This window comes from Crinia signifera, chromosome 4, assembly GCF_055691185.1.
Source record: "Crinia signifera chromosome 4, ASM5569118v1, whole genome shotgun sequence".
NCBI classification, from domain to species: Eukaryota; Metazoa; Chordata; class Amphibia; order Anura; family Myobatrachidae; genus Crinia; species Crinia signifera.
In genome coordinates this window covers 4,130,159-4,148,875 of record NC_139220.1, presented here as the reverse complement: position 1 = coordinate 4,148,875, position 18,717 = coordinate 4,130,159, and the positions used below count along the sequence as shown (strand labels likewise).

At 48.7% G+C, this 18,717-nt stretch overlaps 1 protein-coding gene across 1 annotated transcript in view; it reads left to right on the top strand.

The window, feature by feature from the left end:
- Positions 1-12,375: 12,375 nt before the first annotated feature.
- LOC146072199 (ATP-binding cassette sub-family C member 9-like) overlaps positions 12,376-18,717 on the top strand; it is a gene marked incomplete at its 3' end in the record, with an annotated part of 107,680 nt that continues 101,338 nt past the window's right edge. The window contains exon 1 of the mRNA XM_083179527.1: positions 12,376-12,545. Within this exon, the coding sequence (XP_083035653.1) occupies positions 12,490-12,545 (56 nt within the window). The remainder of the gene's footprint in view (positions 12,546-18,717) is intronic.

Here is an 18,717-nt window from a genome sequence, read left to right as displayed (position 1 = left end):
GTTCCGTCCTTGGCCCCATTCTGTTCTCTCTGTACACCTCCTCTCTGGGTGCACTCATTAACTCCTTTGGCTTCCAATATCACCTCTATGCAGATGACACCCAAATCTACCTCTCCTCTCCTGATCTGTCCCCCACTGTTTTCTCTCAAGTTTCCAACTGCCTCGCTGCCATCTCCACCTGGATGTCAGAGCGATTTCTGAAGCTGAATATGGACAAAACCGAACTTATTATCTTTCCCCCACCCAGAGCTATGCCCCCTACTAATATCTCTATCACTGTTAACAACACCATCATCTCCCCTGTTCCCCAACTCCGCTGCCTGGGTGTCACTCTTGACTCCTCCCTCTCCTTTGCACCCCACATCCAAGCCCTGGCCCATTCTTGCCGGTTCCAGTTACGCAACATTGCTCGCATCAGGCCCTTTCTCTCACAGAGTGCAACTAAGCTGATCATCCACTCATTAGTCATCTCACGACTTGACTACTGTAATGCTCTTCTCACTGGCCTCGCTCAATCCCAACTAGCTCCTCTCCAATCTGTCCTCAATGCTGCAGCCAGGCTTATCTTCCTCTCCCGCCGCTCTTACTCTGCTACTCCCCTTCAACAAAATCTGCACTGGCTTCCATTCCCCTACAGAATCCTCTTCAAACACCTCACACTCACATACAGGGCCATATCTAATTCCATTGCTCCATATATCTCTAACCTCATCTCCATTCACACACCCTCCCGCCCTCTACGGTCAGCTGACGACTGTCGTCTCTCCTCCACCCTGATCACTGCTTCCCATGCTAGAGTCCAGGACTTTGCCCGTGCTGCACCCCTTCAGTGGAACGCACTCCCTCGCTCCATTAGACTCTCCCCGACCTTGCAAAGCTTCAAACGTGCACTGAAAACTCACCTATTCATCAAAGCGTACCCTTCCACTGCATAAACCAGCTGGTTCTCCGACCCCTTGCCTGCTTACATCCTGCTATCTAACCACCACCCCCTCGCTTGCACCTCTTGTAATCTGTCTGTCTCCCCTTCCTACTAGATTGTAAGCTCCTCCGAGTAGGGCCCTCTTCCCTCCTGTTGTCAAAGCCCACTTCTCTTCACATTTCACTCACAGCTCTCCTTTAATCCAACACTCAGTGACCATCTTCATACTCATCTCCATCATTGGCCTCAAGCCTCTAGTTGTATGTTGATTGGGTCCTCACTACTTACATTTAAGCTGTAATGTGTATTGAAACTGTGGTGCTCTTTATTTGTACTGTATTTTTGTTATTTATTCAATGTTATGCCAAGTTTTGTCTCCCTGTATTGTTCCTTTGTACGGCGCTGCGAAACACTTGTGGCGCCTTATAAATAAAATTATAATAATAATAATAATAATATAGGCAACCCCCCCATATATACCCTGTATAGGCAGACACCCCCATATATACCCTGTATAGGCAGGTCCCCCCATATATACCCTGTATAGGCAGACACCCCCATATATGCCCTGTATAGACAAGTCCCCCCATATATACCCTGTATAGGCAACCCCCCATATATACCCTGTATAGGCAACACCCCCATATATGCCTGTATAGGCAGCCCAACCATATATTCCCTGTATAGGCAGAACCCCCATATATACCCTGTATAGGCAGGTCCCCCCATATATACCCTGTATAGGCAGACACCCCCATATATGCCCTGTATAGACAAGTCCCCCCATATATACCCTGTATAGGCAACCCCCCATATATACCTGTATATGCAGACCCCCCATATATACCCTGTATAGGCAGAACCCCCATATATACCCTGTATAGGCAGGTCCCCCCATATATACCCTGTATAGGCAACCCCCCCATATATACCTGTATAGGCAGAACCCCATATATACCCTGTATAGGCAGAACCCCCATATATACCCTGTATAGGCAGGTCCCCCCATATATACCCTGTATAGGCAACCCCCCCCCCATATATACATGTATAGGCAGGCCCCCCATATATACCCCGTATAGGCAGACCCCGCCCATATATATCCTGTATAGGCAGACCCCTCCCCATATATACACTGTATAGGCAGAACCCCCCATATATACCCTGTATAGGCAGAACGCCCATATATACCCTGTATAGGCAGAACACCCATATATACCCTGTATAGGCAGCCCCCCCCATATATACCCTGTATAGGCAGAACCCCCATATATACCCTGCATAGGCAGCCCTCCCCCTCCCTATATATACACTGTATAGGCAGAACCCCCATATATACCCTGTATAGGCAGACCCCTCCCCATTTATATATACCCTGTATAGGCAGACCCCTCCCCATTTATATATACCCTGTATAGGCAGACCCCTCCCCATTTATATATACCCTGTATAGGCAGACCCCTCCCCATTTATATATACCCTGTATAGGCAGACCCCTCCCCATTTATATATACTCTGTATAGGCAGAACCCCCATATATACCCTGTATAGGCAGCCCCCCCTCCCCATATATACCCTGTATAGGCAGAACCCCCATATATACCCTGTATAGGCAGCCCCCCCTCCCCATATATACACTGTATAGGCAGAACCCCCATATATACCCTGTATAGGCAGACCAATCCCCATTTATATATACCCTGTATAGGCAGAACCCCCATATATACCCTGTATTGGCAGAACCCCCATATATACCCTGTATAGGCAGAACCCCCATTTATACCATGTATAGGCAGACCCCCCCATGTATACCCTGTATAGGCAGAACCCCCCATATATACCCTGTATAGGCAGAACCCCCATATATACCCTGTATAGGCAGAACCCCCATATATACACTGTTTAGGCAGAACCCCCATATATACCCTGTATAGGCATTCCCCCCCATATATACCCTGTATAGACAGAACCCCCATATATACCCTGTATAGGCAGCCCTCCCAATATATACACTGTATAGGCAGAACCCCCATATATACCCTGTATAGGCAGACCCCTCCCCATTTATATATACCCTGTATAGGCAGAACCCCCATATATACCCTGTATAGGCAGAACCCCCATATATACCCTGTATAGGCAGACCCCTCCCCATTTATATAATATATATATATATATATATATCCTGTATAGGCAGAACCCCCATATATACCCTGTATAGGCAGAACCCCCATATATACCCTGTATAGGCAGCCCCCCCTACCCATATATACCCTGTATAGGCAGAACCCCCTCCCCATATATACACTGTATAGGCCGAACCCCCATATATACCCTGTATAGGCAGACCCCTCCCCATTTATATATACCCTGTATAGGCAGAAACCCCATATATACCCTGTATAGGCAGAACCCCCATATATACCCTGTATAGGCAGACCCCCCCATATATACCCTGTATAGGCAGAACCCCCCATATATACCCTGTATAGGCAGAACCCCCATATATACCCTGTATAGGCAGAACCCCCCATATATACCCTGTATAGGCAGGACCCAAATCTATACCCTGTATAGGCAGAACCCCCATATATACACTGTATAGGCAGAGCCCCCCCCAAATATACCCAGTATAGGCAGAACCCCCATATATACACTGTATAGGCAGAGCCCCCCCCCAAATATACCCTGTATAGGCAGAGTCCCCCATATATACCCTGTATAGGCAGAACCCCCCATATATACCCTGTATAGGCAGAACGCCCATATATACCCTGTATAGGCAGAACACCCATATATACCCTGTATAGGCAGCCCCCCATATATACCCTGTATAGGCAGAACCCCCATATATACCCTGCATAGGCAGCCCTCCCCCTCCCAATATATACACTGTATAGGCAGAACCCCCATATATACCCTGTATAGGCAGACCCCTCCCCATTTATATATACCCTGTATAGGCAGACCCCTCTCCATTTATATATACCCTGTATAGGCAGACCCCTCCCCATTTATATATACCCTGTATAGGCAGAACCCCCATATATAACCTGTATAGGCAGAACCCCCATATATACCCTGTATAGGCAGCCCCCCCTCCCCATATATACACTGTATAGGCAGAACCCCCATATATACCCTGTATAGGCAGACCAATCCCCATTTATATATACCCTGTATAGGCAGAACCTCCATATATACCATGTATTGGCAGAACCCCCATATATACCCTGTATAGGCAGAACCCCCATTTATACCCTGTATAGGCAGACCCCCCCATGTATACCCTGTATAGGCAGAACCCCCCATATATACCCTGTATAGGCAGAACCCCCATATATACCCTGTATAGGCAGAACCCCCATATATACACTGTTTAGGCAGAACCCCCATATATACCCTGTATAGGCAGTCCCCCCCATATATACCCTGTATAGGCAGAACCCCCATATATACCCTGTATAGGCAGCCCTCCCAATATATACACTGTATAGGCAGAACCCCCATATATACCCTGTAAAGGCAGACCCCTCCCCATTTATTTATACCCTGTATAGGCAGAACCCCCATATATACCCTGTATAGGCAGAACCCCCATATATACCCTGTATAGGCAGACCCCTCCCCATTTATATATATATATATATATATCCTGTATAGGCAGAACCCCCATATATACCCTGTATAGGCAGAACCCCCATATATACCCTGTAAAGAAGCCCCCCCTACCCATATATACCCTGTATAGGCAGAACCCCCTCCCCATATATACACTGTATAGGCAGAACCCCCATATATACCCTGTATAGGCAGACCTCTCCCCATTTATAAATACCCTGTATAGGCAGAAACCCCATATATACCCTGTATAGGCAGAACCCCCATATATACCCTGTATAGGCAGAACCCCCCATATATACCCTGTATAGGCAGAACCCCCATATATACCCTGTATAGGCAGAACCCCCCATATATACCCTGTATAGGCAGAACCCTCATATATACCCTGTATAGGCAGAGCCCCCATATATACCCTGTATAGGCAGAACCCCCATATATACCCTGTATAGGCAGAGCCCCCATATATACACTGTATAGGCAGAACCCCCATATATACCCTGTATAGACAGGAACCCCCATATATTTACCCTGTATAGGCAGACCAGACCGCTCCCCATATATATACCTGTATAGGCAAATCCCCCATATATACCCTTTATAGGCAGAGCCCCCCCCATATATACACTGTATAGGCAGAACCCCCATATATACCCTGTATAGGCAGACCGCTCCCCATATATATACTTGTATAGGCAGAACCCCCATATATACCCTGTATAAGCAGACCGCTCCCCTTATATATACCTGTATAGGCAGAACCCCCACATATACCCTGTATAGGCAGAACCCCCATATATACCCTGTATAGGCAGAACCCCCATATGTACCCTGTAAAGGCAGAACCCCCATATATACCTGTATAGGCAGAACACCCATATATACCCTGTATAGGCAGAGCCCCCCATATATACCCTGTATAGGCAGAACCCCCATATATACCCTGTATAGGCAGACTGCTCCCCATATATATACCCTGTATAGGCAGAGCCCCCATATATACGCTGTATAGGCAGAACCCCCATATATACGCTGTATAGGCAGAGCCCCCCATATATACCCTGTATAGGCAGAGCCCCCCATATATACCCTGTATAGGCAGAGCCCCCCATATATATACCCTGTATAGGCAGAACCCCATATATACCCTGTATAGGCAGAACCCCCATATATACCTTGTACAGGCAGAGCCCCCCATATATATACACCCTGTTTTGGCAGAACCCCATATATACCCTGTATAGGCAGAACCCCCATATATACCCTGTACAGGCAGAGCCCCCAGAGCCGAATTTCCCATTAGGCACGTGAGGCACCGGCCTAGGGGCGGCACATGTTTGGGGGCGGCACTTGGATGCCTGTGATAGTACTGTCAGCCCAAAATGTACCAATAACTGCAAAATATCCACTGTACTGTACTATATTCCATCTTAAATAGAGTGTAAATGGATAGGACTTGCAGATACTGCCCCTATAAACTGTCCTACTTAGTAAACATTATTGTTGTGCCTAGGGGCGCCCTCATCCCTAAATCCGCCCCGTATATATAGTATATGTATGTACGGGGGGGGGGGCGCCAAATATTTTGTGCCTAGGGGCGGCCTCACCCCTAAATTCGCCCCTGAGAGCCCCCCATATATATACCCTGTTCAGGCAGAGCCCCCCATATATACCCTGTATAGGCAGAACCCCCATATTTACCCTGTATAGGCAGACCCCTCCCCATTTATATATACCCTGTATAGGCATACCCCTCCCCATTTATATATACCCTGTATAGGCAGAACCCCCATATATACTCTGTATAGGCAGACCCCTCCCCATTTATATATATCCTGTATAGGCAGAACCCCCATATATATCCTGTATAGGCAGGACCCCCATATATACCCTGTATAGGCAGCCCCCCCTCCCCATATATACCCTGTATAGGCAGAACCCCCATATATACCCTGTATAGGCAGCCCCCCTCCCTATATATACACTGTATAGGCAAAACCCCCATATATACCCTGTATAGGCAGACAAATCCCCATTTATATATACCCTGTATAGGCAGAACCCCCATATATACCCTGTATTGGCAGAACCCCCATATATACCCTGTATAGGCAGAACCCCCATTTATACCCTGTATAGGCAGACCCCCCATATATACCCTGTATAGGCAGAACCCCCATATATACCCTGTATAGGCAGAACCCCCATATATACACTGTTTAGGCAGAACCCCCATATATACCCTGTATAGGCAGTCCCCCCATATATACCCTGTATAGGCAGACCCCCATATATACCCTGTATAGGCAGCCCTCCCAATATATACACTGTATAGGCAGAACCCCCATATATACCCTGTATAGGCAGACCCCTCCCCATTTATATATACCCTGTATAGGCAGAACCCCCATATATACCCTGTATAGGCAGACCCCTCCCCATTTATATATATCCTGTATAGGCAGAACCCCCATATTTACCCTGTATAGGCAGCCCCCTCCTCCCCATATATACACTGTATAGGCAGAACCCCCATATATACCCTGTATAGGCAGACCCCTCCCCATTTATATATACCCTGTATAGGCAGAACCCCCATATATACCCTGTATAGGCAGACCCCTCCCCATTTATATATATCCTGTATAGGCAGAACCCCCATATTTACCCTGTATAGGCAGCCCCCTCCTCCCCATATATACACTGTATAGGCAGAACCCCCATATATACCCTGTATAGGCAGACCCCTCCCCATTTATATATACCCTGTATAGGCAGTACCCCCATATATACCCTGTATAGGCAGAACCCCCATATATACCCTGTATAGGCAGAACCCCCATATATACCCTGTATAGGCAGACCCCTCCCCATTTATATATACCCTGTATAGGCAGAACCCCCATATATACCCTGTATAGGCAGACCCCTCCCCATTTATATATATCCTGTATAGGCAGAACCCCCATATTTACCCTGTATAGGCAGCCCCCTCCTCCCCATATATACACTGTATAGGCAGAACCCCCATATATACCCTGTATAGGCAGACCCCTCCCCATTTATATATACCCTGTATAGGCAGAACCCCCATATATACCCTGTATAGGCAGACCCCTCCCCATTTATATATATCCTGTATAGGCAGAACCCCCATATTTACCCTGTATAGGCAGCCCCCTCCTCCCCATATATACACTGTATAGGCAGAACCCCCATATATACCCTGTATAGGCAGACCCCTCCCCATTTATATATACCCTGTATAGGCAGTACCCCCATATATACCCTGTATAGGCAGAACCCCCATATATACCCTGTATAGGCAGAACCCCCATATATACCCTGTATAGGCAGACCCACCATATATACCCTGTATACGCAGAACCCCCCATATATACCCTGTATAGGCAGAACCCCCATATATACCCTGTATAGGCAGAACCCCCCATATATACCCTGTATAGGCAGAACCCTCATATATACCCTGTATAGGCAGAGCCCCCATATATACCCTGTATAGGCAGAACCCCCATATATACCCTGTATAGGCAGACCCCCCATATATACCCTGTATAGGCAGAGCCCCCATATATACACTGTTTAGGAAGAACCCCCATATATACCCTGTATAGGCAGACCCCCATATATACCCTGTATAGGCAGAACCCCCCATATATACCCTGTATAGGCAGACCCCCCATATATACACTGTTTTAGACAGAACCCCCATATATACCCTGTATAGGCAGACCCCCCATATATACCCTGTATAGGCAGAACCCCCCATATATACCCTGTATAGGCAGACCCCCCATATATACACTGTTTAGGAAGAACCCCCATATATACCCTGTATAGGCAGACCCCCCATATATACCCTGGTATAGGCAGAACCCCCCATATATACACTGTATAGGCAGAGCCCCCATATATACACTGTTTAGACAGAACCCCCATATATACCCTGTATAGGCAGACCCCCATATATACCCTGTATAGGCAGAACCCCCCATATATACCCTGTATAGGCAGAGCCCCCATATATACACTGTATAGGCAGAACCCCCATATATACCCTGTATAGGCAGAACCCCCCATATATACCCTGTATATGCAGACCAGACCGCTCCCCATATATATACCTGTATAGGCAAATCCCCCATATATACCCTGTATAGGCAGAGCCCCCCCCCCCATATATACACTGTATAGGCAGAACCCCCATATATACCCTGTATAGGCAGACCGCTCCCCATATATATACCTGTATAGGCAGAACCCCCATATATCCCCTGTATAGGCAGAAACCCCATATATACCCTGTATAGGCAGAACCCCCATATGTACCCTGTATAGGCAGAACCCCCATATGTACCCTGTATAGGCAGAACCCCCCATATATACCCTGTATAGGCAGAACCCTCATATATACCCTGTATAGGCAGAGCCCCCATATATACCCTGTATAGGCAGAACCCCCATATATACCCTGTATAGGCAGACCCCCCATATATATACCCTGTATAGGCAGAGCCCCCATATATACACTGTTTAGACAGAACCCCCATATATACCCTGTATAGGCAGACCCCCATATATACCCTGTATAGGCAGAACCCCCCATATATACCCTGTATAGGCAGAGCCCCCATATATACACTGTATAGGCAGACCCCCCATATATACCCTGTATAGGCAGAACCCCCCATATATACCCTGTATAGGCAGAGCCCCCATATATACACTGTTTAGACAGAACCCCCATATATACCCTGTATAGGCAGACCCCCATATATACCCTGTATAGGCAGAACCCCCATATATACCCTGTATAGGCAGAGCCCCCATATATACACTGTATAGGCAGAACCCCCATATATACCCTGTATAGGCAGAACCCCCCATATATACCCTGTATAGGCAGACCCCCCATATATACCCTGTATAGGCAGAGCCCCCATATATACACTGTTTAGGAAGAACCCCCATATATACCCTGTATAGGCAGACCCCCCATATATACCCTGTATAGGCAGAACCCCCCATATATACCCTGTATAGGCAGACCCCCCATATATACACTGTTTAGACAGAACCCCCATATATACCCTGTATAGGCAGACCCCCCATATATACCCTGTATAGGCAGAACCCCCCATATATACCCTGTATAGGCAGACCCCCCATATATACACTGTTTAGGAAGAACCCCCATATATACCCTGTATAGGCAGACCCCCCATATATACCCTGTATAGGCAGAACCCCCCATATATACACTGTATAGGCAGAGCCCCCATATATACACTGTTTAGACAGAACCCCCATATATACCCTGTATAGGCAGACCCCCATATATACCCTGTATAGGCAGAACCCCCCATATATACCCTGTATAGGCAGAGCCCCCCATATATACACTGTATAGGCAGAACCCCCATATATACCCTGTATAGGCAGAACCCCCCATATATACCCTGTATATGCAGACCAGACCGCTCCCCATATATATACCTGTATAGGCAAATCCCCCATATATACCCTGTATAGGCAGAGCCCCCCCCCCATATATACACTGTATAGGCAGAACCCCCATATATACCCTGTATAGGCAGACCGCTCCCCATATATATACCTGTATAGGCAGAACCCACATATATACCCTGTATAAACAGACCGCTCCCCATATATATACCTGTATAGGCAGAACCCCCATATATACCCTGTATAGGCAGAACCCCCATATATACCCTGTATAGGCAGAACCCCCCATATATACCCTGTATAGGCAGAACCACCATATATCCCCTGTATAGGCAGAAACCCCATATATACCCTGTATAGGCAGAACCCCCATATGTACCCTGTATAGGCAGAACCCCCATATGTACCCTGTATAGGCAGAACCCCCCATATATACCCTGTATAGGCAGAACCCTCATATATACCCTGTATAGGCAGAGCCCCCATATATACCCTGTATAGGCAGAACCCCCATATATACCCTGTATAGGCAGACCCCCCATATATATACCCTGTATAGGCAGAGCCCCCATATATACACTGTTTAGACAGAACCCCCATATATACCCTGTATAGGCAGACCCCCATATATACCCTGTATAGGCAGAACCCCCCCTATATACCCTGTATAGGCAGAGCCCCCATATATACACTGTATAGGCAGACCCCCCATATATACCCTGTATAGGCAGAACCCCCCATATATACCCTGTATAGGCAGAGCCCCCATATATACACTGTTTAGACAGAACCCCCATATATACCCTGTATAGGCAGACCCCCATATATACCCTGTATAGGCAGAACCCCCCATATATACCCTGTATAGGCAGAGCCCCCATATATACACTGTATAGGCAGAACCCCCATATATACCCTGTATAGGCAGAACCCCCCATATATACCCTGTATATGCAGACCAGACCGCTCCCCATATATATACCTGTATAGGCAAATCCCCCATATATACCCTGTATAGGCAGAGCCCCCCCCCCCCCCATATATACACTGTATAGGCAGAACCCCCATATATACCCTGTATAGGCAGACCGCTCCCCATATATATACCTGTATATGCAGAACCCCCATATATACCCTGTATAGGCAGAAACCCCATATATACCCTGTATAGGCAGAAACCCCATATGTACCCTGTATAGGCAGAACCCCCATATATACCTGTATAGGCAGAACACTCATATATACCCTGTATAGACAGAGCCCCCCCATATATACCCTGTATAGGCAGAACCCCCATATATACCCTGTATAGGCAGACCGCTCCCCATATATATATATATACCCTGTATAGGCAGAACCCCATATATACCCTGTATAGACAGAACCCCCCATATATACCTTGTACAGGTAGAGCCCCCCATATATATATACCCTGTTTAGGCAGAACCCCATATATACCCTGTATAGGCAGAACCCCCATATATACCCTGTACAGGCAGAGCCCCCCATATATATACCCTGTATAGGCAGAACCCCCATATATACCCTGTATAGGCAGAACCCCCATATATACCCTGTATAGGCAGAGCCCCATATATACCCTGTATAGGCAGAGCCCCCCATATATACCCTGTATAGGCAGAGCCCCCCATATATACCCTGTATAGGCAGAGCCCCCCATATATACCCTGTAAAGGCAGAGCCCCCCCCCATATATACACTGTATAGGCAGAACCCCCATATATACCCTGTATAGGCAGACCGCTCCCCATATAAATACCTGTACAGGCAGAACCCACATATATACCCTGTATAGGCAGAACCCCCATATATACCCTGTATAGGCAGCCCCCCCTACCCATATATACACTGTATAGGCAGAACACCCATATATACCCTGTATAGGCAGACCAATCCCCATTTATATATATACCCTGTATAGGCAGTACCCCCATATATACCTTGTATAGGCAGAACCCTTATATATACCCTGTATAGGCAGAACCCCATATATACCCTGTAAAGGCAGAGCCCCCCCCATATATACCCTGTATAGGCAGAACCCCATATATACCCTGTAAAGGCAGAGCCCCCCCCCATATATACCCTGTAAAGGCAGAGCCCCCCCCCCCCCCCCATATATACCCTGTACAGGCAGAGCCCCCCATATATACCCTGTACAGGCAGAGCCCCCCATATATATACCCTGTATAGGCAGAACCCCATATATACCCTGTAAAGGCAGAGCCCCCCCCATATATACCCTGTATAGGCAGAGCCCCCCATGAGGCAGGGGCACCACTACACCCAGCTGGGGAGGCTGCAGCTTCCTGCTTATACTGAAGTTCCCACAGCTCCCAGTAAGTGCGGAGAGTGGGGATGGGAGATCTGTCAGGAAACTGGATAGGAGACAGCAACTGATCTCACAGCCTAAAAATAATCCACTCACAGATTCCTCCATGTTCCTGAGCCCCCCAGAGACAACACAGCCACCTGGAGCCTGGGCCCCCACAAGGTAAGCGTGTGACTGTGTCCCCTAGGAGCCACATGGCACCAGCACAGGCTGAGGGGGAAATGTTCTCTGTATGGGCAGGAAAGGGTGTTGTGTTTCTGTCTGCCTTACCTACCCCTTTATAGTCCTCGCCATGTCCCTGTACTGTATATACCTACCCCTGTATAGTCCTCGCCATGTCCCTGTACTGTATATACCTACCCCTGTATAGTCCTCGCCATGTCCCTGTACTGTATATACCTACCCCTGTATAGTCCTCGCCATGTCCCTGTACTGTATATACCTACCCCTGTATAGTCCTCGCCATGTCCCTGTACTGTATATACCTACCCCTGTATAGTCCTCGCCATGTCCCTGTACTGTATATACCTACCCCTGTATAGTCCTCGCCATGTCCTAGGACTGTATATACCTACCCCTGTATAGTCCTCGCCATGTCCTAGGACTGTATATACCTACCCCTGTATAGTCCTCGTCATGTCCCAGGACTGTATATACCTACCCCTGTATAGTCCTCGCCATGTCCCAGGACTGTATATACCTACCCCTGTATAGTCCTCACCATGTCCCAGGACTGTATATACCTACCCCTGTATAGTCCTCGCCATGTCCCAGGACTGTATATACCTACCCCTGTATATTCCTCGCCATGTCCCAGGACTGTATATACCTACCCCTGTATAGTCCTCGCCATGTCCCAGGACTGTATATACCTACCCCTGTATAGTCCTCGCCATGTCCCAGGACTGTATATACCTACCCTTGTATTGTCCTCACCATGTCCCAGGACTGTATATATACCTACCCCTGTATAGTCCTCACCATGTCCCAGGACAGTATATACCTACCCCTGTATAGTCCTCACCATGTCTGACTGTATATACCTACCCCTGTATAGTCCTCGCCATGTCCCAGGACTGTATATACCTACCCCTGTATAGTCCTCACCATGTCCCAGAACAGTATATACCTACCCCTGTATAGTCCTCACCATGTCCCTGTACTGTATATACCTACCCCTGTACAGTCCTCACCATGTCCCAGGACTGTATATACCTACCCCTGTATAGTCCTCACCATGTCCCTGTACTGTATATACCTACCCCTGTATAGTCCTTGCCATGTCCCTGGACTGTATATACCTACCCCTGTATAGTCCTCACCATGTCCCAGGACTGTATATACCTACCCCTGTATAGTCCTCACCATGTCCCAGGACTGTATATACCTACCCCTGTATAGTCCTCGCCATGTCCCAGGACTGTATATACCTACCCCTGTATAGTCCTCACCATGTCCCTGTACTGTATATACCTACCCCTGTATAGTCCTCACCATGTCCCAGGACTGTATATACCTACCCCTGTATAGTCCTCGCCATGTCCCAGGACTGTATATGCCTACCCCTGTATAGTCCTCGCCATGTCCTAGGACTGTATATACCTACCCCTGTACAGTCCTCACCATGTCCCAGGACTGTATATACCTACCCCTGTATAGTCCTCACCATGTCCCAGGACTGTATATACCTACCCCCGTATAGTCCTCACAATGTCCCAGGACTGTATATACCTACCCCTGTATAGTCCTCGCCATGTCCTAGGACTGTATATACCTACCCCTGTACAGTCCTCACCATGTCCCAGGACTGTATATACCTACCCCTGTATAGTCCTCGTCATGTCCCAGGACTGTATATACCTACCCCCGTATAGTCCTCACCATGTCCCAGGACTGTATATACCTACCCCTGTATAGTCCTCACCATGTCCCAGGACTGTATATACCTACCCCCGTATAGTCCTCACAATGTCCCAGGACTGTATATACCTACCCCCGTATAGTCCTCACCATGTCCTAGGACTGTATATACCTACCCCTGTATAGTCCTCACCATGTCCCAGGACTGTATATACCTACCCCTGTATAGTCCTCACAATGTCCCAGGACTGTATATACCTACCCCTGTATAGTCCTCACCATGTCCCAGGACAGTATATACCTACCCCTGTATAGTCCTCACCATGTCTGACTGTATATACCTACCCCTGTATAGTCCTCGCCATGTCCCAGGACTGTATATACCTACCCTCGTATAGTCCTCACCATGTCCCAGGACTGTATATACCTACCCCCGTATAGTCCTCACAATGTCCCAGGACTGTATATACCTACCCCTGTATAGTCCTCACCATATCCCTGGACGGTCTGTGTCCTATACAGTATATACATTATGGCCCTTATTCAGATCCGATCGCAGTACGAATTAGTTCTCACAATGGGCAAAACCATGTGTACTGCAGGTACATTTGGGTGGGGTGTGTTGAAACTGAAATCTAAATTGCAGTGTAAGAATAATGCAGCCAGTATTTACCCTGCACAGAAACAAAATAACTCACACAAATCTAACTCTCTCTCTCTATACATGTTACATTTGCCCCACCTGCAGTGCACATGGTTTTGCCCATTTTGAGAACTAATTTGTACTGTGATCAGATCTGAATAAGGGCCTTTGTACATTGTGTCCTGCACTGGAGTATACATTATACATACATTGTGTCTTGCACTGGGGTATACATTATACATACATTGTATCTTGCACTGGGGTATACATTATATATATATATTGTGTCCTGCATTGTATATACATTATATATATATATATATATATATATATATATATATATATACACACACACACATTATAGTCAGTAAGCTCTCTGGCCTGTGTCAGTAAGCACCCCTCTGTGTCAGTAAGCTCTCCTTTTGTGTCAGTAAGCTCTCCATCTGTGTCAGTAAGCTCTCCTTTTGTGTCAGTAAGCTCTCCTTCTGTGTCAGTAAGCACTCTTACCTGTGTCGATACCCTGTCCGCATGTGTCAGTAAGCTCTCCAGCTTGTGTCAGTAAGCTCTCCGGCCTGTATCAGTAAGCTCTCAGGCATGTCAGTAAGCTCTCTGACTTGTGTCAGTAAGCTCTCCGGCATGTGTCAGTAAGCTCTCCGGCATGTGTCAGTAAGCTCTCTGGTCTGTGTCAGTAAGCTCTCCGGCCTGTGTCAGTAAGCTCTTCGGCCTGTGTCAGGAAGCTACCTGTTCTGTGTCAGTAAGCTCTCAGGTCTGTGTCAGTAAGCTCTCAGGTCTGTGTCAGTAAGCTCTCTGGCCTGTGTCAATAAGCTCTCCGGCATGTGTCAGTAAGCTCTCAGGCATGTCAGTAAGCTCTCTGACTTGTGTCAGTAAGCTCTCCGGCATGTGTCAGTAAGCTCTCCGGCATGTGTCAGTAAGCTCTCTGGTCTGTGTCAGTAAGCTCTCCGGCCTGTGTCAGTAAGCTCTCCGGCATGTGTCAGTAAGCTCTCTGGTCTGTGTCAGTAAGCTCTCCGGCCTGTGTCAGTAAGCTCTCTGACTTGTGTCAGTAAGCTCTCCGGCATGTGTCAGTAAGCTCTCCGGCATGTGTCAGTAAGCTCTCTGGTCTGTGTCAGTAAGCTCTCCGGCCTGTGTCAGTAAGCTCTCCGGCCTGTGTCAGGAAGCTACCTGGTCTGTGTCAGTAAGCTCTCAGGTCTGTGTCAGTAAGCTCTCAGGTCTGTGTCAGTAAGCTCTCTGGCCTGTGTCAATAAGCTCTCCGGCATGTGTCAGTAAGCTCTCAGGCATGTCAGTAAGCTCTCTGACTTGTGTCAGTAAGCTCTCCGGCATGTGTCAGTAAGCTCTCCGGCATGTGTCAGTAAGCTCTCTGGTCTGTGTCAGTAAGCTCTCCGGCCTGTGTCAGTAAGCTCTCCGGCATGTGTCAGTAAGCTCTCTGGTCTGTGTCAGTAAGCTCTCCGGCCTGTGTCAGTAAGCTCTCCGGCCTGTTTCAGGAAGCTACCTGGTCTGTGTCAGTAAGCTCTCAGGTCTGTGTCAGTAAGTTTTCCGGCCTGTGTCAGTAAGCTCTCCGGCATGTGTCAGTAAGCTCTCCGGCATGTGTCAGTAAGCTCTCTGGTCTGTGTCAGTAAGCTCTCCGGCCTGTGTCAGTAAGCTACCTGGTCTGTGTCAGTAAGCTCTCAGGTCTGTGTCAGTAAGCTCTCCGACCTGTGTCAGTAAGCTCTCTGCCTGTGTTAGTAAGCTCTCCGGCCTGTGTCAGTAAGCTCTCCGGCCTGTGTCAGTAAGCTCTCTGCCTGTGTCAGTAAGCTCTCCGGCCTGTGTCAGTAAGCTCTCCGGCCTGTGTCAGTAAGCTCTCCGGCCTGTGTCAGTAAGCTCTCCGGCCTGTGTCAGTAAGCTCACTGGCCTGTGTCAGTAAGCTCTCCGGCCTGTGTCAGTAAGCTCTCCGGCCTGTGTCAGTAAGCTCTCTGCCTGTGTCAGTAAGCTCTCTGGCCTGTGTCAGTAAGCTCTCGGGCCTGTGTCAGTAAGCTCTCCGGCCTGTGTCAGTAAGCTCTCCGGCCTGTGTCAGTAAGCTCTCCGGCCTGTGTCAGTAAGCTCTCCGGCCTGTGTCAGTAAGCTCTCCGGCCTGTGTCAGGAAGCTACCTGGTCTGTGTCAGTAAGCTCTCAGGTCTGTGTCAGTAAGCTCTCCGGCCTGTGTCAGTAAGCTCTCCGGCCTGTGTCAGTAAGCTCTCTGCCTGTGTCAGTAAGCTCTCTGCCTGTGTCAGTAAGCTCTCCGGCCTGTGACAGTAAGCTCTCGGGTCTGTGTCAGTAAGCTCTCTGGCCTGTGTCAGTAAGCTCTCCGGCCTGTGTCAGTAAGCTCTCCGGCCTGTGTCAGTAAGCTCTCTGCCTGTGTCAGTAAGCTCTCCGGCCTGTGTCAGTAAGCTCTCCGGCCTGTGTCAGTAAGCTCTCCAGCCTGTGTCAGTAAGCTCTCCGGCCTGTGTCAGTAAGCTCACTGGCCTGTGTCAGTAAGCTCTCCGGCCTGTGTCAGTAAGCTCTCCGGCCTGTGTCAGTAAGCTCTCTGCCTGTGTCAGTAAGCTCTCTGGCCTGTGTCAGTAAGCTCTCGGGCCTGTGTCAGTAAGCTCTCCGGCCTGTGTCAGTAAGCTCTCCGGCCTGTGTCAGTAAGCTCTCCGGCCTGTGTCAGTAAGCTCTCCGGCCTGTGTCAGTAAGCTCTCTGCCTGTGTCAGTAAGCTCTCTGCCTGTGTCAGTAAGCTCTCCGGCCTGTGACAGTAAGCTCTCGGGTCTGTGTCAGTAAGCTCTCCGGCCTGTGTCAGTAAGCTCTCAGGCCTGGGGAATCACTGGCATGTATCAGGTTTCTGTAACCATACGTCAGACAATCCTAACATTCAGCAATCGGCCTGACACGCTGGGAGAGGAAGCCACAAACACTCAGTCACAGAATTGCTCCTAGACAGAGGAACCCAAGGGCTGCCGTTGGTGGAGATGAATGATTACAAGCGAGTGGGAGAGAGGTGTAATAGTAGTGTGAGAGAGGAGGGAGGAGGGTCCTGCTCCAAGGAGCTTACAATCTAGAGGGACACCATGGCCCTTATTCTGGTTCGGGCGGTACGGCCCGCGTGCGGCCGTACCGCCGATGTTTTTATTCTGCACATGCGCAGAGGTCAATCTGCGCATGTGCAGCCCCCTTCGCCGCAGACGTATTTCGTCCGCCGCAAAGGGGGCGTATAGGGGCGTGAGGGGCTTCATACCCTCATTTCCCTATGTGTACGCCCCGCGTTTCATGGGCGTTCCCATGCAAACGCGGGGCGTATGCATGGTAATGAGGGTATGACGCAACTCATGGGGGCGGAAAGCTGACGTCGCCGGATGTCAGCTCTCAGCCCCCATACAAGCTAGCACACGGACGATTGTCCGTGTGGTCTCAGCTTGCGGGAGCTGCTGGGGCGTGCGGACCTGCCTTCGATGGTCGACGACCATCGAATGCAGGGGGCAGCTCCCACCATGGTGGAGGCGTACGCCTCCACCATTTTTATGCGGATCGCCAGCCGTCCGTGTACGGACGGCCGTGGCGATCCGTCTCGTGGGCGGGGATTGGTTTGTGCGGCCGGAGCACCGTGTGCGGCTCCGGCCGCACCAACCAGAATAAGGGCCCATGACTGGAAGCAGGTTATGGGTGTGGATGAGAGCGGATACCTATAATAATGTCCCTCGGAGGGTTTGTTATCTCCCTAATATACTGATGATCTACACCATGGGTCTTCGAACTGCGGCCCTCCAGATGTTGTGGAACTACATGTCCCAGCATGCCCTGACAGTTTTGGCATGCTCTTATAG